Source organism: Bos indicus x Bos taurus, chromosome 13, assembly GCF_003369695.1.
Source record: "Bos indicus x Bos taurus breed Angus x Brahman F1 hybrid chromosome 13, Bos_hybrid_MaternalHap_v2.0, whole genome shotgun sequence".
Classification (NCBI taxonomy): domain Eukaryota; kingdom Metazoa; phylum Chordata; class Mammalia; order Artiodactyla; family Bovidae; genus Bos; species Bos indicus x Bos taurus.
Window position 1 is genome coordinate 43,306,110 of NC_040088.1, and position 26,200 is coordinate 43,332,309.

Sequence of the window (26,200 nt, forward strand, 5' to 3'; positions counted from 1 at the left end):
GAGTATTTTAAGCATTACTTTACTAGCGTGTGAGATGAGTGCAATTGTGCCATAGTTTGAGCATTCTTTGGCATTGCCTTTCTTAGGGATTGGGATGAAAACTGACCTTTTCCAGTCCTGTGGCCACTGCTGAGTTTTCCAAATTTGCTGGCATATTGAGTGCAGCACTTTCACAGCATCATCTTTCAGGATTTGAAATAGCTCAACTGGAATTCCATCACCTCTACTAGCTTTGTTCGTAGTGATGCTTCCTAAGGCCCACTTGATTTCACATTCCAGGATGTCTGAGTATATTTATGATACTGATGTGGGAAATACTGATGTTTTGCTCTAAGAAGAAACAGTGCTCCTGGTTTTGGGAAGGCCTTTCCATGACACACATACCATCCTTATGAAATCTTGTGCCTCAGGGTCTTGTGCTCTTTGCATAATAAAGATAATAAGCTGTTAGCGGCCCTCTCGGGCACAGTGCAGGAAGCATCTAGAGCTGGCCGCGGATTTGCCCGGGCCTTCCTCCCCTTGAATTCCTCGCATCCGTAGACTGTGCTTCCGTTTCTGTGGTTAGACCTGAAACACCCCAACAGCACATGCACCTGGAATGATGCTCTACGGTGGTGGATGTTTGTTAGTATCTTTTTTTAAATCCGCTTCTGTACATGTACTACAAAGCAATAGAAAAAGCAAAGAGCACTCTTTAAAGACACTAATAAAATAGGCAAATAGGCAAGATTGATCGAGGAAGAAATACTGGGAGTGAAAAAGGGAATGAAGCAATAAAAACAACATAAAAATTAAAAACAATTCAACAGGTTAATTCTAATAGATTTATAAAAGTAGAGGACAATTCCTAGCTTTACTAAAGCTTCAAATAAAAGAGAAGCTGTCTTTTTCAACCTGTTCCAGATATGTTGAAGCTCTCCAGAGTCAATAATTTTTCACACGAATGTTTCAATTATCAGAATTATTTTTGAATCTAAGATTATAAAGGGAACTGTAGGAAAATAAGCAAAGCTTTTCCAACACAGAATTCTATACCCAGCCAAGCTATGAATTTACCAGTCAGGGAACCAAGACTTTCAGACATATGAGGACACACTCCTTTCTCAGGCATTGAGGAACATGCAGTCCACTTAAAGGAGAAGAAATATCACATACCATTTTGTGATTCAGGTGAGAAGGATAAATATATGTTCACACAAAAGCCTGTACACATTTGTAGCTTTAGGCCTAATCAAACCAAAACCAGAAACTATCCAGTGTCCTTCATCAGGTGAATGGATAAACTATGACACCTATGGATACACAACCCCATGGATGAATCTCTCAAATAAATGCCTTATGCTAAGTGAAAGATACCAGATGGAAAAGTTACTTGCTAAAGGACTCCATTTATCTGACATTCTGGAAAAGGCAATGCTGTAAGGATAGGAAATGGCAGTGGTTGTCTGGAACAGAGGTTCGGGGAGGGGACCAACTGCACAGGGGCCCTGGTGGAATGAAGAGCAAGTTTCATGTCAGTTATGGAGGTGGTGTATGTGACAGCTATATGATCGTACACATTTCTTACAGCTCCTTGAATCCAAGAAGGATAAAACTTGTTATAAGCAAATTATACGTCCCACACACCTGAGTTAACAGTGACAAACACCACAGATGTCACTCCTGCCTCGAGGCAGTCCTGGCCACTTTTTCTCATGACCATGCTCCCGCCGCATCCTACTCAAGTTCTCCTTCCTCTCCACTGCTTATGAAGACCTTCTCAGGGTCTCCAGGAACTGTCTCGTCATCTCTGGGTTGTCACCCTTTTAGTTGGAAGAATCAGAGTCATCTGACATTTCCTCATCAATCTCACTTTCCTGTCCTTCCAAGTTGTCAGCCATTTCACACCTCGTCTCAATTCTTTTATTCCGAATTGTTTTACTCTGAATTTGCATACATGTTCAAGCATAGGTCATTTGCATTAAAGATAAAAGGCTGTAACAATGAAAGAAAAATTGTGTTAACACACGTTTTACCTCACAGACAGCAGCGAATGCCTTGCTGATGACTGCAGTATAATTGCTGGGGGGACCCTCACTGGTTGGCACCCAGACTCAGCCGCTGTGTTGTGGCGAAGAATCTTGGGAATCCTTGGAGATGTGAATAATATCCAGTCACCCAAAATCCATGCCAGGGTGTTTGGCTATCTCTATGAACTCTGGTACAAGCTAGCAAAGGTATGTCCTGCTACTGTTACCTTTCATTCTAGTATGGTAACATTGATTTGTCACTTAACCTAAAAACTGTGTTGCATGTAACTTTTGAACACATTCTGGACCAAGAATTTAGATACTGAGACAAAGTATGTTTGGTGATCAAAAAATAAAAAATACTTTTGGTTTGGTCATTTTATATATGTCTAAAAGCTATTTAATGCATAAATAAACTATTACTATAGGATATCAAAGAATGGGATATTATACAATAGTTGTAGTTACTCTCTTTATAAAAGCAGTACTGGTCTTATTGTACAGAATTTGAATGTAGAGAAATGCTAAGAAATTTAACCTCACCGTCCACATGGAAAGCCATTATTAGTATATAATCTTATTTCTGAGGATAATTTTTGTAACAGTACAATCTCTTGTCCTTTGTTTGTAAAAGAATACATACAATTTTCATTCTAGGGTTGGTTTTTGTTTACAATATACGTTTTCCCCATGTTAGTACTTTTTTTCTTTTTTCAAAAATGTGATTTGTGTTTATAGAGTATAACTCATGAAACCATTCCTTATCACTTGAAGTTCAGGATGACCTCTGCAAGCATTAAGATTGAAGGAATAACAATGCCCTATGCTAAGTCACTTCAGTCGTGTCCGACTCTGTGTGACCCCAGAGATGGCAGCCCATCAGGCTTCCCTGTCCCTGGGATTCTGCAGGCAAGAACACTGGAGTGGGTTGCCATTTCCTTCTCCAATGCATGAAAGTGAAAAGAGAAAGTGAAGTCGCTCAGTCGTGTCCGACTCTCAGCGACCCCATGGACTGCAGCCCACCAGGCTCCTCCGTCCATGGGATTTTCCAGGCAAGAGTACTGGAGTGGGGTGCCATTGCCTTCTCCGAACAATGCCCTAGTTTTGTATTAGATCTAAAGCCAGCACACAATTCAAAAAGACAGTAGATCTCATGATAAAAGAAATACTTGTAAATGCTGTAGCTTTTCACTCAACTTACAGAAATTTAATTGACAGCAGCTGTTTGACCGTGGAGCATGATATTGACGTGTCATTGGGATAAACCATGTATTATCTTGCCTAAAATTCTCCTCGTTTCGAATCATAGATACGGGATAACCTGGCAATAAGCCTGGATAACCAGTCTTCTCCATCTCCTCCTGCCTTGATCCCACCGCTCAGAATGTTTGCATCATGGCTATTTAAGGCAAGTGAATATGTGTTTATTCCTTTATTGTAATTTCCCCTTCCTTTCTGAAATTGAGTTTAAAAAATGTAATTGCCCAAGACTGCATGTTTTGAAGACAGGCTGGGTCTTACTCAAGCCAGCGCTTCCCACATCTCCATAAACAACTTTGTGGACAACGGAGAAGTAAATGAAAGGACAAAATGCATCTGCATCTGGGGTTGATTAAATCTCTGAACGTCTCCTTGGCAGGCGACGACGATGCCTGACGATTATAAGGAAGGCAAACTGCAAGCCTATAAGCTGATCTGCTCCATGATGACCCGGCGCCAGGACGTCCTGCCCAACTCAGACTTCCTGGTGCATTTTTACCTCGTCATGCACCTGGGACTGACCAGCGAGGACCAGGTATCTGTGAGGCCTCCATTGTACGTGCTGTGTTTCTGCAGGTGAAACTGGGGTTTGTCAGAGTACCCCTGAGGGTTGAAATTCTCCGTAGCTTCGAGTCTTTCACATGCAGCAGCACCAGTGGCCTTTCAGGAATGAGTCCGACATGTCTCATCCAGGCTGCTGCTTCTCCCCACTGACTCTGTATTTCACCAGCCGAATTTGAACTCTGTGGCCTGTCCAGTTCTGTGTGATCTAATCTCTGCCTGTTGTCAGCCTCAGAAATACTCATCTCACTCATCTTTTTGCTGGGGTTCTACATTAGATATTGTTATGAAGAAAATGACTTTGGTCATTTAGAAATGTTTGAAAGCTACTGTTTTAGGAGTTAGGATGTTCTCGAGAATGACCTCACTTTAAATTATGGTTTCTGACATCTCTTGAAGGGGAAGTAATTCCTCTTAAAGAAATGTGATTGGTGGTTAAGTTGAAACAGAAGGGCCAAAGGAGCCACCAGTCACCAGGCTGTAGCCTCTGGCCTTCCTCCTTTTAGAAGCCCCCTGCTTGTGGGCGGAGGACAGGGAAGGGGGTGGGACCACTGACTCTCGACCTACTATCTGAATATCAAGCAGGCAGGTGACGTGATTGATGTGTGAAGCTTGAGATTGTCCTGGACTTTACTTGGAGGATGGGTTTAGAAATGTGACAGTGCTAAGACAGAGTAGGACATTGGGCCTGGCGATTAATGAGGAAGTGATTAAACAAATATAGCTTTGTTTTTGTTTTTTTTTTTAATGGCAAGAACTAAGATGGTAGCATTGGAGGTGGCGAAAAGGAAAGGGAATAGTTTAAGAAATGTGAAGGCATTTAATTTTAGCACCAGGTCCTCTTGACTGATAGCTTGACTGGGCTTTCCTGATGACTCAGTTGATAAAGAATCTGCCTGCAATGCAGGAGACCCTGGTTCAAGTCCTGGGTCAGGAAGATCTGCTGGAGAAGGGATAGGCTACCCACTCCAGTATTCTGGCCTAGAGAATTCCATGGACTGTATCGTCCATGGGGTTGCAAACAGTCAGACATAACTGAGCGACTTTTACTTCACTTCCTCTTGACTGATTATAGGTTTGGGAATGTTTCAGAATTTACCCTTTAAACTGATAATACTTATCAGTGAACTAGAGTCATTTGTGAACTACCGAGTAGCCATCCTTTCTGTCTTTATGTGATGCTTTGAATATATGATGCAGACACACAAACCTTTTGATACATGTAAGAGGTCCTTCTCCAAATTTGCCAGCCTTGCCTTGGGCCCTGTTTAAAACCCTTGTGAAACATTCCCTGCTAAACTCTTCGAGCTTTAGTCACTAAGCTTCTCCCCCCAAAGTAATAAACAGCCATACTGTCCTACTGTGTTGTCTCTGTCATATTCACTACATTTCCAGCAGCGTGCACTGGACATCTGTAGAGCAGGTTGGACTTAGGTGCACGTAGAAATAGGGATGTGTAAGTAGACTTGTTTGTACTCCTTGCTCAGATATGTTGCAGCCATCATTGCGGATGAAAGCATGTTTTATAGAATGATGCAACTCAGGGCATGTGGAAGATAAAGGGTAAAAATAGGAAAGAAAATTAACTCACAGATATTAATGAGATCCCTCAGTGACAGAACCAAGAGAGCAAGGTGCAGTTAACAACCCTGTACCTTAAAGCCGTATTTTGCTAAGCTTTGCAGGAAAAACATCTACTTGGAAATGATAATCAGCTGTACAATCTCTGTAGAATTCTTTGTAGAATTTAATACAAATAACTTTGAAGTCAGCTGTAAACACTTAGTATTTCTAGAATGAGTTTTCCAGAAAGTCATGTAAATAGGTGTGTTTAGAATCCTTTCTATTTTAAAGCGTGTTGGAGTAAAAATGAAACAGTAAAATGAGATGAGATCTGTATAACATTTGAGAACCCCTAACATTATTTCAAAAATGGGATTTTGCAGGGTAGAAAAAAGAGTTTTCAAAATTTATATGTAAAATTTTAACACTTTAATATATGCCTTATTTTTGGTCAAGTTTGATCTTTTGTAGTTCATTTTAAAATACATAAATCTTAAATGATGGCCCACTGCTAGTAGTAATCCCACCATCCAGACTTCTAAGAGAGAACAGGGATATCGTAAATCTCTATTTTATAATCAGCCTTTTGTTTCCACCGTTAGAAGCTCATGTTTTTATGTTTCATAGAATTGACTATTTTGCTGTAACCTTAACAATTATTGGTATATGTTTGAGAAGTGATGACTGTCTGCCAAACAGAATTACTCTAAATAAACTTTATTCCTTTGCCAGAAGTACGTTATGCAGAAGGCTTTCTAATGAAGGAAACTTTTCTCATTTAAGTAAGAAATGTCTCTGGTAATTAGTTTAACTTTTGGTCCACATGTCTAAATAGGTCATGGTGGTTGCTCCAGAACTTCTATGACTTCTGGAAACACATGTTATATTAATTATAAAAAGCAAATAAAGCATGTACTATAAAGAATACAGTTAAATTCAATTTCTTAATTGACAAACTGTGCACCTGTGACTTGGACTTTCTGTCTTGTAAGAGTTTTCAAAGTGCTGTGCTTTTATGTAGCCTGGCGCTAGACAGCTTCTTTCTTGCAGAGAGAACCTTGTAAAAAAATATTCCTTAGTTTTTAATGAAATAAGTACTAGCTAATCATTTTTAGATTTTTAACAGGTTAGTTTTGTCTTCCAAATAAAATCCAAGGTGAATTTCTTCCTCTCACCTCTGGGTGGCACTCTTGTCTGCACGATAGTGGCCAACCAGAGCCTTGGAAGTTTCCTGGGAGACCCAGTTCCCTGGGGAGCTTGGTGCTATGGCCTGGCCCAAGTTACAGATGCTTTCCCATATCGGAGAGTAGCAAAACCATGTCAGTAGTGACAGAAAGTGTGGAATTAGAAATAAGGTCTAAAATGTTAAAAAATCTTTTTTTGTTTCCAAACATAAGAGCACTTACAGAAATGGAAGATTTCTTTTGTTAAAAAAAATTGTAAAATATCTCTCTGATGATGTGCTGTGTTACAGCCATATAAAATAGCAGTTTCATGTAATGTAATAGCAAATTAGTTACATAAACAAATACAGTCATTTCTGTATTCTAAAAAAGTAATTGGAATACATATACCAAACAGCCAGAATTCAAAATGTAGCACATTCCAAACCAACTGCTTTTAATATTGTTTGGACCAGTTACTCAACAGTTACGTAGATAAAACCATGGCCTTGTTGAGTGACATGTCCCACAGTAAGATGTGTGTAGCTGGAGTTTATGGTTTATTGGTGTGATGGAGAAAATGCTTTGAAATAGCTTTGTTTTTCCTTGACTATGAATTTTTTAAGAAAAAATGGATCCTGTTGCTGATTTAGAAAATAATTAAGATGGTAAAGACTTTCAAAAATGACTATACATTAAGAGTAAGATTCAGGGAGGCTCTGGGACTGCCTGGACTGGTTGTGCAGGGGGTCTTCTCGCTGGCTTCCCTCTGGCCTGCTGCTCTGGGCTGAGGGAGGTGGAGGGTCGCCATCTCCGCACCACTGCAGTGCCAGACCCGGGACTGGGAACTCGTGATGTTGTCCATCGATTCTTCTCTGCAGTTCAGTTAGACAAATATCATGACCCACTGTATAAATAGCTAAGGCTCAAAAGATATTGAGGGCATTTGCCCAACGCCACACATAAGAAGGGCTGTGAGAGCTCTCGGGAAGCCTGGCTTATTCAGCAGGGTCTGTCTCTCCCATGGATTCAACGCCGCACACGCTGGGCAAACAAACGGGCCTCGACCACGTCCCTCCTCCTGTCTTGTTTCACCTGGGCTTTGCCCTCAGTCCTGCCTGCCACTCAGAGTCCTCCTCCCTGGGACCCCTACTCCCATCCCTGCCTGCAATACCCTCCCTTGCTCCCACCCGGTCCCTCACCAGCTTCTCTTCCAAAGCTGTTCCCGGTTCTGCTTCGTCTGTCCTAATACTTAAGCAGCTTTTTCACCTCAGTCTCCCCCTCTGAATATGTGGACATGAAAGGAGCTAGGGTTTGGATTTATTAAAAACAGTTCCTATTAATTTCATCATTATTTAAAACAGATGGACAGATCAATATGTGTGAAATGAAAAAGGACAGTTGAGGAAAGGAATGTTATTTTTATGTTTCTAAGAACATATATCAAAGACTGGAAAGTTTTCTTTGCTTAAAATTTAAGTAAACTATTTTTTAACAATGACTTACAGATTGAAGGTCTTAATGCAATTTGTCTGTTAAATACATCAAAGTTAAATTCGCCTTTAAATGTGGAGCTTACATCAGTGCAATTATGGTTGCAAATTTGCATATAGAAATTTTGGGAAATGAGGGTCTTTGTCGTTTTCATCTATGATATTGCGTTACTGTGCATGTGTGCTCAGTCGCTCAGTCGTGTCCGACTCTTTGCAACCCCATGGACTATAGCCCACCAGGCTCCTTTGTCTGTGGGGTTCTCCAGGCAAGAATACTAGAATGGGCCTCCATGCCCTCCTCCAGGGGATATTCCTGAGCCAGGGATCAAACCTGCATTTGCAGGCAGATTCTTTACCACTGAGCCACCAGGGAAGTCGTGTTATCATATTTGGTAACAAACCAAAAAGCACGAGGCCACTCCCAGGTGGGGAAATAGATTTAGCAAAGTCTGCTGCAGCTCTGGGCCCTCGCTATGTGAAGTCAGGATGCAGTATAAGGGGTGACAGTTAGGAGCCTGGGCTCCCAGCCTGTGCTCCAGGCTTGGTGTCCCTCTGAGTAGACAAGTGATCCGACCTCCTTGCACCTTGGCCCCCTAACCTGCATATGATTGTAGCGCCGCCCTGAGGGGGCCCCTGGGAGACTTTGAGGGGGTAGACTGAGGAAGGCACTCAGTTCGAGGCCGCCACTGCACTTGGTGAGCACAGACCCTCGCGGTGACACTAAGGATACCGAGGAGGGCAGGGCAGCCCCTCGGCCAGATGAGCCCATTTTATTTTTCTGATGTGTTAGGGTATTGGGTTGTTTTTTGTTTTTTTTTTTCCCCTCATCCATATATTCTCTTACTTTGGGACATAACCATTTGACTAAAACCTGTCACTAGGCATCCTGGAATTTCAGAATGTAGTATGGATGTGAGAGTTGGACTATAAATAAAGCTGAGTGCCAAAGAATTGATGCTCTTGAACTGTGGTGTTGGAGAAGACTCTTGCAAGTCACTTGGACTGCAAGGAGATCCAACCAGTCAATCCTAAAGGAAATAAGTCCGGAATATTCATTGGAAGGACTGATGTTGAAGCTGAAACTCCAATACTTTGGCCACCTGATGCGAAGAACTGACTCATTAGAAAAGACCCTGGTGCTGGGAAAGATTGAAGGCAGGAGGAGAAGGGGACAACAGAGAATGAGATGGTTGGATGGCATCACCAACTCAATGGACATGCGTTTGAGTAAGCTCTAGGAGTTATTGATGGACAAGGAGGCCTGGCGTGCTGCAGTCCATGAAGTCGCAAAGATTCGGACATGACTGAGCGACTGAACTGAGAAACAATCACTTCCCCTGCTGTGGGTCAGATATGAGAAATGACGTGTCCACTGACCTTTGTGACCTGGATGTTTCTCATGTGTCCTGGCCATTGGCTCCCTTTCCAGGCACTTCTCACCCCAGGCAGCACGTGCCCGCTGTGGGATCGCTGCTAGAGGGCTGGACACCCTGGCGGCCAGTTGACATCCAGCCATGTTCCAGCCCAGCAGGGGCCCCGTGTGGCTCTAGATGGCAGGTGGGGCAGCCTGCATCGCTCCGGCCCCTCCATCGCTGGCAGCCAGACCCTGCTGGGGCCGCACCCCAGTGGCTGGGTGCCTGGCTGGGCAGAGTTGCCCCCTGGGTCCTCTAGCCAGTCTGTGAGCCCGCTAATGCCCTGATAGAAACCCCTGTTGTCTCAGACTCAGCATAGGAAATCTTTCGTTTGTAAGAACCTGGATCCCCCGGTGAGGTCCTGGGAGGCACCAGTGGTGTGGGATCCACGTGGCTCGGTGTTTCAGGTGCTAAAAGCACTGGAAGCATTTCCTTCTCCCCCACCTTGCCCCCCGCTAATTTGTTTTGTAGCCAAGAGTATTTAACTTGTTTTAGGAACGTTTTTGCTTTCACTCTGCTGTACGTTTTAGTGCATGTTTTCCTTACCAGTGCTAAAGAAAACATAGTTTTAAACATCACGCACAAAGGAATATTCTATCATGGAAGTCACAACAGTTCCTGATTTTCTTAACGGATGTTACAGCCTCCTCTCATGAGATACATGATGGAATAATATAATAATAAACAGTCATTTGTAAGGAGATCCCAAAGGGCCCCTCGGTGAGCATGAGGCTCAGCAGTGAGCCCTGAAAGCAAGGTGCAGGGGTGATATTTGTAAATTGGCCATACCTGCTTCTTCTAATAACCCCAGACAGCCTGTATCATGCAGCGATACGTAATGATTGCATCACCTTTTCTCAGACAAAGAACCGTTCTTCGCTGGAAATTTAGACATAACTAGAACTGTGTATGTGAGCTATACATAAATTTATAAATATATTTACAGCAAAACATCAGTGAATGTTCAGTTTTAGAAAAAGTGAAGAATTAACATGTCAGATTGGAGACCTAACTTATCTCCTATCCAAGGAAATAGTTCTAATACATCTCTAAAGTTCTTATTCTGTACAGGGAGTGATTGTTACCCAGGTTTGAATTTATGGGATTTTAACTTGGTGCCAGCAGGATAAAGTGCATATTTATAAAGTTAAAGGTCCAGCTAATGTTGGGAAGGTTAAATAATAACCTTGATGTGTGTCAGTAGAGGAACTTTAGAAGGCTATCTTAAAAGCTTCATCAAAAGACAATTTTTTTAAATTGTAGGTTTGTTACAATGAGTGAAATAAGACGAATTGGAGGCCTTCTTCCTAAGGTTTTTAAGAATGGGAAAATGTATATTCCAAGACTCCAGGATTTCAGATGGCTTTAGATTATATTCAGCATTTGACTTTAATGGATACCAAGCCTCATACTGGGAACTCCCAGACCTGGGCTCTAGATTGAGCTCTGTCCCCCACCGGCCATGGGGACCTTGCCCACCACAGGCAGTCAAGTGGATGAGGGGGCCCCAGGACTTCAGAGGCCCTTCCTTGAGCATTACTGGGTCCTCTGATTTATAATTGGGCAGTTTATTATTAGGGCCATGTCGTCCTTTCCTCAATACAGTAAAAGCTTCAATGACCTTTTCCCGTTGAGCACTTTTCCCCACCATAGTAAAGACCAGCGTGGTTCTGAGGGTGTATCTGGTGGTACGAGACCCACAGACAATGAGTGTCTGTAACATCCATCCTCTTATGCAAAGGGCTGCCTGAGCTATGCCCACACTGCAGAGATGGGACCGTGCTGAACACCCCTAGACATCGGCTGGTTTGGAAACAGCTCACGGGGAATGGGCATCCATCAGGACTTCCAAGGATGGTGGGAGGACAAGCAGGATGGGATTTCTCAGGGCATGTTGAAGGAGCAACAGCCAAGGTGGTTTTGATCTAGTGCCCGATGTGTGCGTGGACATGACATGTGGACGTGGCTCCAGGCAGCACTGGAGAGAGCCTTGTTCCAAGCTGAGTTCATCCAACGGATAATGGGGAGCTGAGCACAAGCGTGTTAGGAAGCTTAGGGTTCAGTGGTTGTGTGGGGTGGACCATGGCCAGGAGGGCTGATGACAAGAGGCACAGAAACAGGCGAGGGGATGAGGACCTGGTCAGGATTTATGTGTGTGTGTGAGTTTATTTATATGTGTGTATACATGTATGTGTGTGTATTTATATTGTTTGTTGTTGCTGTTTTAATCACTAAATCATGTCCATCTCTTTTGCAACCCCATGGACCATAGCCTACCAGACTCCTCTGTCCATGGGATTATCCCTATAAGAATACTGACGTGCGTTACCATTTCCTCTCCAGGGGATCTTCCCTTCACAGGGATTGAACCTGTGTCTCCTGCATTGGCAGGCAGATTCTTTACCACTGAGCCACCAGGGGAAGCCCTGTGTATTTATATACTTGTGTGCATGTATGTTCTGTGTTTTGTGTATGGAATATCGCAGCCCAGTGGGGTGTAGGGCTGAATGCTAAGTGCCCCGAGAAGGCAGGATCTCCTGGCACTGTGTTCATTTTTTTTCTCAAAGCAAGCATTGGTTCAGGAAAACAAGGTGATGGATTGAGAAAAAGTGGGAGCAGGGCAGGATGGGACCCCCTCCTCACCATGCACACTGCAGCACCAGGACAGACTCAGCAAATGTGTCAGAGGGTACACCCAGGGGTGTCCCCAAAGAATTCTCACCTGTTGGGAAGTAGAAATGTACGGGAAAGGCTTCCAGGCACATTTTCTCTCCACGTGAGAGAAGGTGTTCTCTAATCCTGTCGGAATTCAAGCAAATTGTAGATTTATTTACAGTTATTAAGCTAGAACTTCTAAAAGTCTCAGTTATTTTATGTTGCCTTAGCCCATTTTGTTAGTGTTTGTTTTTGGAAAGTAATTAGATGCTTAAAAGCAAACTTCTACTTTCCTAAAAATATAATTCCTGTTAGTTTGAATTTACATTAGTCAAATTGAGTGGTATTTTACTGGAAAAAGGGTTTGCTGTAGCAATAAACAAAACCTTCAAGTTGTAGGTTTGACAGAAGAGTAAATATTTACAAGGATAGTTGGTGTGTGTCCGTCGTCTCCTGACGTATATCCTTAAGTTAATAATAATTCCTACTGTGTGTTTGTTGTCCAGACCCCAAATGATGAAATGTCTGTATCACAGAGTCAGTCTTGTATTAGGTGGCATCCACTGGTTCCTGAGTGTTTCCCATAGGGTTTCGTGAGAGTGGACAAGCCATAGATTAGTCAAGTTTCATCAAAGAACATTCTGTTATAACTTGGTTCAGCTTCTCAATGGCCATGGAGACTTAAGATAGATAACTGTACCAAAACAACAGACTGCGGGGCTTTTTCCTTCTCTTTTCAGCTGTAAAAACCAGTAATTATTTTCATTAAGCTGCAGTCCAAGCCCCTTGACACCTAAGGAAAGTAGAGCTATGTGAAAGGTAGCAGATGGTGGAGGCTTCAGTGATGAGGGTGACAAGTGGGCTGCCAATTTGTTCCACGGCTTCAAAAGGTGTAAGGTGATCGCCTAGGGGGTGGTCCTGAGAGGAACGGTCCACCTGAGAGGCCAGCGTTACGCTTTCATCGGACTTCCCTTCCTGAGCTGAAAATGTCAAGACTTTCAAGTACATGCTACCAGTGAAGGATACTAACTACATCTGTTTAGCCATCAGGGTCTAATAAGCATCTGCATGACATACATTAAATAAAAATGCAATATAGCAACTCAATATATGTGGAAAATTGAAAGCTTGTATTCCTACTGAATATGCTCACCATGCAGTGTATGAGCTGGCCTACAGTTTGCAGCAGAGAAAATGTTCTTTTACCCCGTGGCCTCTCTCTGGAAGGTCCATGGTCTCTGGAAGCCCAGGTCTCCAGAATCTTCTTTAGCAGGCTCTCAGGGGGAGTCGACACTCCCATCAATGTGTCAATTGATAGATTATCAAAGGAATCACAGGAGAGCTCCCTGAACCCACGTGCATCCTGGAGAGGAGCAGGTGACCGTGGCCTCTGAGCTGGACCTTCTGGTTGAGCTTTTGGCTTCGTCAGTTTCAGAGCAGGCATTGACCTTCTTCGGTGGCAAGCTCACCCCCTTTGACGGGAGAACAGGGATTCCTGGGCCGTGGGGGAGCTCCAGGGATGTTGGGCGTGTCTGGAGACGTTCTGGTTGTCACAGTGGGGAGTGGGGCATGCTGGCATCTAGTGAGTAGAGGCCAGGCATGTCACACCCTACAGTGCCTAGGACTCCAGCAAAGACTACAACCCGGAGAGTCAGCAAAGAGAAGCTGTGCAGGGACGCCGGGGCAGGGGAAGGGCCAGGCCCTGTGAATTAATCCATGCATTTTGGCAGCCATCAGAGGATGAAAGGAAGCTCCCAGCTTAACCAAGAACAGGAAAACACGTGAAGGTTTAACCAGGGAGATTGAAGCAGGGGAGGCAGGTGTTTTAGGTGAACTGCATGGAAATTGCCAACATGGGACTGGTTTTCCAAAAAAAGAGGAGGGAGGTACAGTTCCTATGGTTCAGCTTGTAAAGTGAGGGCTTCCCTGGTGGCTCAGTGGTAAAGAATCTGCCTGCCAACAGTTTAATCCCTGGTCCAGGAAGATCCCACCTGCCTTGGAGCAACTATGCCTGTGTGCCACAGCTCCTGAACCTGTGCTCCAGAGCCTGGGAGCCCCAAGTACTGAAGACTGTGCACCTAGAGCCCACGCTCTGCAATAAGAGAAGCCATCACAATGAGAAGCCCTTGTACCACAACCAGAGAGTAGCCCACACAGCCACGAAGACCCAGCACAGCCAATAAATTAAAAAAAAAAAAAATCAATTGAAGAAGTAACACATGAAGTGAACTGATTGATTCAGAATCAACATGAAAAATATCCGAGATGTATCTTGTCTGGAGCCCAATCTGTCTGTGAGGATGCGGCTGTAGGTGTGAGTACAGCGGGGAGGGGCTCAGGGGGGCTCTGTTCCCCCATGCAGGCCACCAGGGGAGCTGACAGGGAGAAGGTGAGCAGAGCACAGCCTGTGTGGTGGCAGGTCAGCCCATGGGCACAGATGGTGGCTTTCATCAGAGGTCCAGAGCCCTGTCTGGTGAGAGATCAGGCTGGGGGACTTCCCAGCCCGGTGTCTGGTTCACACCAGTGTCTGGTTCACACCAGTGTCCAGTTCACACCGGGCACGTGACCAATTTGGGATGTGCAGCCTCTCACACTCTGGGGGTATCTGTCCTAGGCCACCTGGCCTGGCCCCCACACAAGCAGACTAAGGAAAGGGGCATCCACTGTGGGGCTTGAGCCCTGACCTTGCATGTGGATGACCATACGGGCTTGTCTGGCTTCAGGTTCTTGTCCCAAGAAGTAGGGTCCTAGCGGCTGTCTTGGGGGCCTTGGAAAGGTGAGCACAGTGAAACCCCAGTGCCAGATAGCAGAAGGGATTCCCTGTGACCAGAATATCGCCTGTTGACCTATGAGATCCTCTTTAACCATTTAGAACTCGATGAAGATTCTTGGGAAAATTCATGTTTCATTTAGGCAGAGAAGAAATGAGATGGCTTCTCCTGTTTCAAGTCCTAAACAGTTACTTGGGGGAGGAGGCTGCTTCAACTACATTTGGAAGGGAGGGATTTTTTTTTTAATATAAGAGATTTTTAAATCATGATTGTGAGTTATGGTCCATCAAGATTGGCCTTGGATACAGGGAAACAATGTCAAGAAGAGCATTGAAAATGGAAGTTTTGTTTCTAGGAGGAAGTGCTCTCCTTGTGGGGATTAATCTCTTTTTGTGCATTGATTTCTTTTTAACGTGTAACAATAAGTGGCAGGGTGGTAATTGCAGATTGTTCAGCTATTAATGCTATTTACTGGAACACAGTTCAGAGTGAACATTTTCTAAAGAAAGAATAAACAACAGTTTTCTTTTGTTCTTCCTTGGAAAAATATCCTTTGGTAGGTATTTGTGGGCTTGAGAGATGTTAGCAAAAGAGGACCTTTTAGTAACAAGATGTTAAAATAAAATACCTTTTTTTTTTAAACTCTTGGGTGAGCATGTGCAGAATGGTGCTTCTGTGAAGACCCATCACCTGTTGCTTCCTTCCCTGGGTCGCCCTGGAGGGCTGGCTGGTCCCCAGTGGGTCCCTACGCTCTGGGCCTCACTCTCAACTGTATGGAGCTGCCCCCTGCCCCTTAGAGGTCACTGCTTAGAGGAGCCTCCCTCCTGCGATCGCACCTTCATGGGCATCAGGGCTGCATGTCTAGTGTATACATTCCGGAAGCACATTTTTAAGCCACAGCAGCCACTTGTTGACTTCACTTGAAAGTATAGCTTTAAAAATATATTTGCGTTCTTAAGCAGAGTGATCAAGGTGAAAGAATACTTTGCCCTTGAAAGCTAAATGTCGCCCTCAGCGTGGTGTCATATGTTCAAGGCTGTCTGCTCACAGATGTCCAGGGAGTCCCTGTTGATGGTTTCTCTTCTGATGCTCGGATTTGTGTCCACACCTTGGTCTCTTTCTGGCCTTGATTGACCTCTTACTCCCTGTGTATAAAATGGAAAGGTCAAATGATGACCTTTCAGATCTTCCTTCTCTAAGGTTTTGTGGTCCCAAGGAACACTAAATACACTGTCACGCAGACTTAGTGAATCTTCCCCGCAGTGGATTTCGGTACTTCTTTCTGAGACTTAGTGAATCTTCCCCGCAGTGGATTTCGGTACTTTTTTCTGAGACTTAGTGAATCTTCCCCGCAGTGGATTTCGGTACTTTTTTCTGAGACTTAGTGAATCTTCCCCGCAGTGGATTTCGGTACTTCTTTCTGAGACTTAGTGAATCTTCCCCGCAGTGGATTTCGGTACTTCTTTCTGAGACTTAGTGAATCTTCCCCGCAGTGGATTTCGGTACTTCTTTCTGAGACTTAGTGAATCTTCCCCGCAGTGGATTTCGGTACTTCTTTCTGAGAGAACAGGCGTGTGTGTTGGAGCCTAATCTGGGTCTTTGCGTGAGGGTGAGGAACTGTTCTGCTTGGCATCAGTAGTGATGACAGTTATACCTGCCCTGCACATTGGCCATGGCCTTGGGCGGCACCTGAGTGTGTTCAGCTTATGGTTTTCTCTAAGAATTTCTTTTCAGTATCATGTTCAGTTCAGTCACTCAGTTGTGTCCCGCTCTTTGTGACCCCATGGACGGCAGCACGCCAGGCCTCCCTGTCCATCAACAACTCCCAGAGTTTACTCAAACTTATGTCCATTGAGTCAGTGATGCCATCCAACCATCTCATCCTCTGTTGTTCCTTTCTCCTCCCGCCTTCAATCTTCCCCAGCATCAGGGTCTTTTCAAGTGAGTCAGTTCTTTTCATCAAGTGACCAAAGTATTGGAGTTTCAGCTTCAGCATCAGTCCTTCCAATGAATATTCAGACTAATTTCCTTTAGGATGGACTGGTTGGACTGGTTCACTGTCATGAAGAGCGTCTGTTTCTAGCTGAGGTATTGCTGAGACAGGACAAACAGTGAACCTGCAGACAGTGTGACTGGCTGGCTGGTACCTACATATGCGTGCGTGCTTCACTCCCTGGGGCTTCCCTGGCATCTTCAGGCAATAAAGGAGATCCGCCTTCCAATGCAGGAGATACAGGTTCCATCCCTGAGTTGGGAAGATACTCTGGAGAAGGAAATGGCAACCCACTCCAGGATTCCTGCCTACGAAATCCCATAGACAGAAGAGCCCAGTGGGCTACAGGCTGTGGGGTCACAAAGAGTCAGACACAACTGAGTGACTGAACGGAACTGAACTGAACTGAGTGTGTTTCTGATCAGCCTGTTCTCAGTGAGGCTGTGACTCCCCGCTTCTGCTGCAGAACACAGTCAAAGGATGGGGTGGAGGAGAGCATAGAGAGACTTGACTCAGTTCAGCCTCTTCTGCAACAAGCAAGTGGTAGCCGCAGAGAAAGCAGAATTTAGCATCCTCCGACCTACTCCCCCACTCCCTAGGCCCTGGTAGATTCTAGGGATGCACAGATGCCTTTGTGCACAGATCTGACTACCAGGGCAGTCCTCTTCCAGAACGAGGTGTCTGTGACCAGTGAGCTGAGTGCTCAATCTGTACATGCAAGACTGGCGTCAGCCTCCAAGTGAAAGTGAAAGTCGCCTCAATCATGTCCAACTCTTTGCAACTGCATAGACTCTAGCCTACCAGGCTCCTCTGTCCATGGAACCCTCCAGGCAAGGATACTGGAGTGGATTGTCATGCCTTCCTGACCCAGGGATCGAACCTGGGTCTCCCGCATTGCAAGCAGATTCTTTACCATCTGAGCCACTAGGGAAGCCCGACACAGCCTCCGTGCTCCCCTCCCCCCATTTACCAGCAGCAGCTCCTTGAAGCCCTCACTTGCTAAAGTCTCGTCACGAGGGGTTAATCACCGCTCCAAAGCACCTGCATCACCCTCATTAGGCCAGCCTGTTGTGCAAACTGTCATGTTGTGGATTTGAGGCTTATCAGGGTCACGGCTAAGACAGTCCTTACAGAGGCAGACCAAGGCATCTCCAGGGCCAGGGGGCGGGGGTGGGGGCAGCTGGCAAGTCCCTTCTCTCTGTGACTCTCGACAGCGTCCCTCATCTTCTGAAGTCGTAAATGTGCCAGGACTTCCTGGTGGGTTTGCAGCCTCCCTTCTCAGCCTCGCAAGTTAGTGGTGACAGTGCACGATTCCATGAATATATTAAAAACCACTGAGTTGTACTCTCCAAAGCATGAACTTTTATTCTGGGTAAATTATATTTAAAGCTTTTATAGACAACAAACAGAAAAAGAGGCAGGTAAGACAGGCTGGTGACATTGTCAACTCCAGTATCAGAATTCATATAGTGTTTCTTAAAATCAGTTAACCAATCAGTCTCTCCCTTTTCCTGGAGCAATCATCCTATCTTCATCAGTTTAAAGGCGAGCTGAGTGTTTCTTCTCAGATGAGGGATTCATTGTTAAGCAATCATTAAAAAAAAAAAAAAAAAAATCTGAGTCTCTCCTGTAGGGCTTGTGGTTTGCAGTGGCTTTCTCTGCCATCTGCCTTCTAATTCTGTCCCTGGTCCTATGCATATGGTTCAAGCAGCAATGCCTGTGACCCTTAGAAGTTTGTTTTGTGTTTGTAACTCTCTCCTTTGCTGTGTCTTCTCCAAAGCACTTTTCACGGTGAGAAGTAGGAGGTGATTTTATTTCTCCAGTGGCAGAACCCAATTACTCTATCCTGTCATATTTCTCCTGGCCTTGGTAACATAGTTACACCTGGAGAAGTCACATTTGTCCAGCACGCATAAAAATCTCTGCCTTTCCTCCAAACAGATTACACCACACTTGGCCTTTTGAGCAGAGAACGAATTGCTTGTACTGCGTATTCCTTGGCCCAGATCTTGAAAGTAATTTTTAAGCTTTGTCCTCTGTGTTTATTTCCAGTGACTTTCTGTAAGGGCAGTGCTTATGACATGATCTGTTACAACTTTCTTTTTCTTAATATATATTTTTATTCATTTATTTGACTGCACTGGCTCTTAGTTGAGGCATGTAGGATCTAGTTCCCCTACGGGGGACCGAACCCCTGCATTGGGAACTCCGAGTCTTAGCCACTGGGCCACCAGAAGTCCCTGTTATGTTTTCTTTCCTTCTTTTTTTTTTTAGATTAATGAATTTATTTTAATTGGAGGATAATTACTTTACAATATTGTGATGGTTTTTGCCATATATCAACATAAATCGACTTACAGGCCATAGTCATAAAGCCTTCTTAGCAGCAAAAGCCCTTCCTGAACCAGTGTAGAGCCTGGTGGGGCCAGGTCGCAGTTTGTGGTGTGTAGAGGAGTAGAGACTCTGCAGCAGTAGTGAGGGGACCTAGGGATTGAACTTTGGTGGGGGCGGTTCTTCAGAAGCCAAGACTTTTCTGTCACTCAGCATATCAGCCTCACCAATAAGGTGATCATTGATACTTAGAAATTTGTTGTCGAGGCACTTAAGGATTGTGCCTGCCTCTTTAATTGTTAAAGAAAGCTTATATTATGTCCAGGGGTAGTGTTCCAAGTAACCCTCTGCATTCACTTCTTCTGCTAATTAGTAATTCCACGGACGGGATCTGTTAACCAGATTAATGGGATAACCTGGATCCCAACAGTCCACATCTTCCCAAACAGAAGAACTTTCCATAGACTATTATAGAGAAAAGGTGTCTTCTGAAAACTAGTGAGGAAATCATTCAGTGGTTTAGCATTTTCCCTCAGATGTGAAAGGAGGACTCCAGCGACTTCGCACACATGGATTCTATTTCTGAACAATTCCGTTTGGCCTCCTGGAAGGTCTGAGTGACTTTCGGGGGAATAACCGGATCTATTTGCTCCGAGAAGCGGGCGCGAGGCCGCCGAGGAAGCAGGGAGACAGATGGCCAGCTATTGTGTTACCACCATCATCTGCTGGGCCGTGAGCAAATATTAAGTGAATAATATATATGTAATTGGTGTGAAAGTACAGTTGCAACATTTCTAATTCCATGTGAAGGATGGCTGCTTCTTGAATACTTGTATTTCATCGAATGTTATATTGAAATGTTTCTGTTTTCAGGGTTAATCCATTTTAAACTGCTTTATAGTGAACATTTTTCCCCCATTTTTTGACACCACTGTGCAATATTTTGAATTGAAATGGCCTATAATAGCCCTTTTTTATTTTCCATAACAACACGAGCACTAAATTATAGCTGTGCAATTATGTAAACAATAGAAATGCTTCCAGAATGAATCCTTCCTTTTAAATTTTCATTTTGTGTAATTGTTGGAAGGTTTGGAGCCATAATAAACAAAATTATTTTACACATTTATCGTTCTAAAGGTCAATTATAAGAGAACTAAAGAAACAGCACTATGCAAAATGAATAAACCAATTTCTGTTGCTATCACCATATGTTTTTCTTATCACTTATGGTTTTTCCAGTTGCTGTGTACATAGCATTCAATTAAAGCGATTCATTTACTAGGCTGAATGCGGTTCGTGTTTATAGAACTGTGCTTTGGAGGGGAGGAAGCAACACGCCTCTGTTTGAATTACCTGATTTTTTGTAAGATCAGCGATAAGAGACAGATGCTCCTACCAGCTCCTTTCCCATAAACCCGAATCTGTGGATAAGCTGTACATCCATAATTATCATCTTACAATCTAGTTTTCATACTCAGTGTAGCATGTGTGTGGACTTTTAACCAAAAACGAGAGGAAAATACTAGTTTAGGGGTCTGTTCTTCCTCCTACAGCTTTTCGCAGATTGAATTTGATTTCCCTTGAACAAAAGCACATGAAAGAGTTTCATGCTGGTCAGTTTTCAAGAATAATCTTCATTCCTATTTTAGAGTCCATTTTTCATTCAGCTTATTGTTTTGCTTATTATTTTCAGTCCATTTAAAATGTGGAAAAGAAACTAATTTTTGCTATCAGACTCACTTGATTGGGGTAAACTCTAGAACTCCTTAGAAGAGCAGGCTCTAGCAAATCTAAAAAAGAGCTTTTCCCATTTTTATTTCATCATTTGCCCTGTGAATTATATACACTTTGGCTGGTTGCTGTAACGCTTTGCTAAGGATATTATTTAAGAGCATTCATTTGTATTTGTTTTAACTTCTGGGAGAATGTAATCTAAGAGGCTTTGGGGGCCACCTTTGAAATGTTTTAAAAAGCTCTTTCTGAGCATCAGCAAAATAGTAATTCACTGAATTCTACAAAGTAAATTACAGAAAGTCAAAAATCCTTCATAGTCCTTCCCTTATGTTTTTATTCCACTTACTTCTGTGTGACCCTTTCCAGTTTACAAAGGCGTGTGTTCACATCTTTCCTGATACATTCAAGTCCAGGGGAAATCAGCCCCTGCTTGGAAGAGAAACCAGAAGTTCTCAGCACAGTGTGATCTGTCCACGACCACGTGCAGGGGGCCTTGACCCCCAGACCTGGGACTCTTTTTACACTGCCAGAGTCTGACTGCAGAACAGGGCCATTTCCCACAAAGGAGGAGGCACGGAATAGCCCTGAGTTGTACCCTAGGAGCTGTTGTCCCGGCTTTGCCAGCTCTGTGACTGTGATCCAGCAGGCGGCTGGATCAGGGACAGAATTCTCTCTCCACCCAGGATGCAAACTACGCTTTTAACAGGGAGAGCCTGCATCTGACTGGAACCTTTAGCAAAAATTCAGTGTCCTTGGTTCACTATAATTGTACTGATTTAAGGATTATTTCCTATCTATGACATAGGCTGGGGTTTCCCATGGATGGCGCAGTGGTAAAGAATCTGCCTGCCAATGCAGGAGTCGCAGGAGACACGGGTTTGATTCCTGGGTCGGGAATATACCTTGGAGTAGGAAATGGCAACCCACTCCACTATTTTGGCCTGGGAAATCCCATGGACAGAGGAGGCTGGTGAGCTCCATGGGGTCTTAAAGAGTCAGACACAACTGAGCAGCTGAGCATGCACACACACACATGCATGACACAGAATACTGGTTTTCCAGAACATTCTTATTTACATGGGGAAAAAAAAGTGAGTTACTTTTTAAAAAATGACAGAGTGTTCCCTTTGGACTTGAATATGACAAAAAAAAACATGAGGGTTGTATGTGTATAATTGGTTTTTGAGAAGCACTGTCCTGTCTGGTCTCTGCAAGGGCCTGCTGACTGAGCGGAAAGTTTCAGTCTCAGGATTTCCATCTTTGCCAAGGCTGCAGCCATGACTGTGCTCGGGATGTGTGGAGAGGAAGGCAAGAGAGGGCTCCTCCCGGAAATGGCCAAGCACTGGGTGGACCCCACTCTTCTGGGAAGGTACAGCTGCTGTCCTTCCAGCACCCCAGTTGTTCCTGATTCCAAAAAATGTCGTCACTAAGATGTAGTCTTCAGGCTGTTCCATTTCAGTGTGGGTAAGCGGAATAAGCCAGCATATGGCCCTAAGTTGGCCAACTGGCCACACAGTCCCCCCCCTTTAACCCCCACGTTAACCCCAGCCCAGCGCTGCTGTATCTGGCGGCTCCGCTTCTCCTGGGGGCCGCCTTCCGTGGGTGGCGGGCAGGCCAGGCCAGCCATCTGTCATCTTGCCCTCTCTTTCCAATCTTCTTGCCCATAGAAACAGGTTCCGTTGAAGAGCCTAGCTGCAGTCCAGGGGGTGGGGAGCCTGGGACTTGATCTTGCTGCCCGCACTTCTGCTGTCTTCAGCACTGGTGGCAACTTAGTTTTTGGAACGCCCCATTTGCAGCTCGTTGCCCTGACACGTGTGAAACTTGTGAAGCAAAAATGGATTTCATGTATAAATTCTGGCTTTAGCTTGTTAAAGGATTTTGTTCCTAATTCCCATAAACTCATCCCAGAAAACCCTTTTTTAAAATTAAACCTCTCAATTCCAGTGATTTTAAAAAAAAATCTGTGATTTAAGTATGTGCTAAAGATGTTAAAAATCCACAGGGATCAAGGCTCAGTTCCTCTTCTCAACAGATGGAATGAAGGCAAACCTAACCAAGTTAACATCATGGTTGTTTGCATTATTAATCTTCCCATGCATGGCATTCTGCTACCTTGCAAGCCAGGTTTGCACGAATCCTTTCGTGGCAGCAGATGTCAACAGAAGAGCACTTCCATCTGCTGCCTGAGACCTTGATGCCTGATACCCCTCGATGAGGCCCAGCGCAGAGTGTACCTCTGTGAGTAATTACAGGTGTGTGGTGAGGAGCCCAGGGCATTAATCAGAGGCTTCATTATGAAAAAGGTGGATCTTTTGTTCCGCTCCTGGAGCGAGAGTTGACCACACACTTTCTAAACTGCAGTGTCCATCTGCTCAGCTCCTAGAATGTTTGCCTTGGCTGATGTGGACACTGAAATGTATCAAAGGACGTGATTACAGCAGGTTTAAACATTAACCCTGGAGAAGCGTGGTTCGGGTTTTTCTTTCCTTTCCTCCTTCCTTCCTCCCTTTTATCTGCTTATTTATCTATTTGATCTCTCTATTTTTCAGTATCGGAAAATGTCTGCTGAAATGCTAAAACCTTGCATTAGTAGTTGTGAAGTAATTTGCCATATAAGAGTTTTAATAGAGTAGGCACTGCGCAGTCATTTTTTAAGGACATAAACATAATGATTTGTAGACACTGAGTGAGCCGACTGTGTAAGGAAGAAACCATAGAAAAATGTTTTGTGAACACAGGAAAATTTTCTTTTACAAGTTTTTCACTGAGGTTATTTTTATTATAAAGGACTTAACCTGTTAGGATGTAGCACATTACTACTCCTTTACTCTAATCGAGTTAAATCGGGATTATCTTAAGGATTTTCAAATGGCCACCCTGAAATTTGAGTAAGGTTTGGGGGATGTTTTTTGGTGTGTTTTTCTTCTTACTCCTACTTTTGGGGACTAATTCTAGGTTATGTAACTGCAAGTCACATACCTGTAGCACTTCAGTACATTTGATGAATGCACTTGGCCTAGAACAACATGAAAACAGTTTGTGGTTTTCTTACTAATCCTCTTTGCACACAAACACTCACACAGATGGCTTCAGAGATGTGGCCCAGCCATGGATGGCAGGAATGCCATCCAGAAGGGGAGCGGCGGTCTGCCATGGGCTGGAATGGGGTGTCAGTCTTAGAACAGAGCTGGCAGGCAGGGGCCAGCTGGCCACCCACCAGTGAGAAGCCTGGTGTCCGGGGGAGATCGTCCACTCGCTGTACCGGGCACAGCTGTCTCACCATCCACTTCTACCCAGAGCACTGCCCACCATGTGATCCATCCCAGCAGGCCCTCATACCCGCTCCACTCCCACTGTTTCACTCTTGCAGTCACCCAAGGAGTGAAGTTTCCACCTCTGTCGACTTGAGGAGTTTGTCATAGAATAGTGTGCTTTGACTTTCATGAACTGAAGAAGTTGAGAATTGACAGCTGCTTGCAGGTTTCATATATTTATCTACTTCCACACTCCTCAGATGGTAAAGAGTCCGCCTGCAATGCAGGAGACCCGGGTTCAATCCCTGGGTCAGGAAGATCCCCTGGAGGAGGGCATGGCAATCCACTCTAGTATTCTTGCCTGGTGAATCCCATGGACAGAGAAGACTGGGGGGCTACAGTCCATGGGGTCGCATAGAGTCAGACACGACTGAGCAACTAACACACAGCACACACAAAGACTCCTGTAGCTTGTCCACGGAGCTTGCCTCTGCATGAAAAAGGCAGAAGCGTCTGGTCCTAATGCCACGATTTAGATCTTAGACAAGTCATCCTACGAATGGTTTAGCATCTCCATTCTCTTACCCATAAAGTGAATATAGTAGCTCTGGACTAACTCATCTCCTAGAACCTTTCTCACTGAAAAAGTCCCATGAGTCTGTGTTCTCTTAGATAATCACACAGTAGCCTTATGTACCAGGCTTCCCTTGTGGCTCAGCCGTAAAGACTCCACCTGCAATGCAGAAGTCACAGGAGACACAGATTAAGTCCCTGGGTCACGGAGATCCCCTGGTGGAGGGCAAGGTAGCCCACTCCAGTATTCTTGCTGGAAAAATGCCATGGACAGAGTGGCCTGGCGGGCTGCAGTCCGTAGTGTTGTAAAGGGTCAGACACAACTGAAACTGAGCTGTCATATGTACAGATGAACTGATGACTTTGGAACTGTGGTCTTGAAAGTTACAGTGGTGTTTTCTTCTCTCCCCTTCTAGGATATCCTGAATACCATCATAAGGCACTGCCCGCCCCGCTTCTTCTCCCTGGGCTTGCCTGGCTTCTCCATGCTGGTGGGGGACTTCATCATGGCTGCTGGCAGGGTCCTCAGTGCAGACACGCTGGCGGTGAGTGTGACAATGCTCAACACCCGGCTCCCAGGAGGCTTCCTGGTGGCTAACAAGGTTCAGATTTCTCCACTCCTAACAGGTGTTGACTCATTAGTGCAACGTGAAACCGGGCTCTCGGGTAGATGCCCTGGCAGCTGATGTGTGAAATTGTAGGATAAGATGACACGCTGGTGGTGCAAAGGCGTTTCATCAAAAGGCCAGAGTGTGAGAAATCATATCCTCACTAATATCTCAGCACATTTGCGCGGTGAGAAGCAGGACTCGCCTCCTAGAATCTCATTAGCATTTTTCAGTAAATGGTGGCACCGACATGGACGTCTGTGGTCAAGGGAGAATCTTGAGTATACACACTCAATGAAGCTTTTTTCTGTTATTAAGTCTTAGTTATTATAAATCTAATAGAAAATATGTTCTTAAAATATAAACTTAGAACTGTAAAATATTTAAGCAAAAAAATTGATATTTATCTTTTTATTCATATGGCTTAAAACTTGGGCAGAATTCTTATACTAAAAAATTAGAAGCTAGTGGACTAAATGAGCATTAAGGGCTATAGAAAGAATTTATTTGTAACCTCAATGTTTACCTCCTAATACTGTTATTATTAGGGCAAGGTATTAATGCCTTTGAGTGAACACTCTTATCTGTTTTAAAGGCTTTCACATCTGTACTCTGTACACATCTGTGTTCTGTACGGTTGTTACCTGTCCAGACCCATTTTTCCCCTCTTCAAATGGCTTTCCTGATGGCTCAGGTGGTCAAGTGTCTGCCTGCAATGCGGGAGACCTGAGTTCGATCCCTAGGTCAGGAAGATCCCCTGGAGAAGGAAATGGCAACCCACTCCAGTACCCTTGCCTGGAAAATCCAATGGACAGAG

At 44.4% G+C, this 26,200-nt stretch overlaps 1 protein-coding gene across 1 annotated transcript in view; it reads left to right on the forward strand.

Annotated features, from left to right (window-relative positions):
- Positions 1–26,200, forward strand: part of RALGAPA2 (Ral GTPase activating protein catalytic alpha subunit 2) — a 269,547-nt gene that overhangs the window by 125,980 nt on the left and 117,367 nt on the right. The window contains exons 22-25 of the mRNA XM_027559590.1: positions 2,023–2,216; positions 3,319–3,417; positions 3,649–3,804; positions 25,192–25,320. Of these exons, the coding sequence (XP_027415391.1) occupies positions 2,023–2,216; positions 3,319–3,417; positions 3,649–3,804; positions 25,192–25,320 (578 nt within the window). The remainder of the gene's footprint in view (positions 1–2,022; positions 2,217–3,318; positions 3,418–3,648; positions 3,805–25,191; positions 25,321–26,200) is intronic.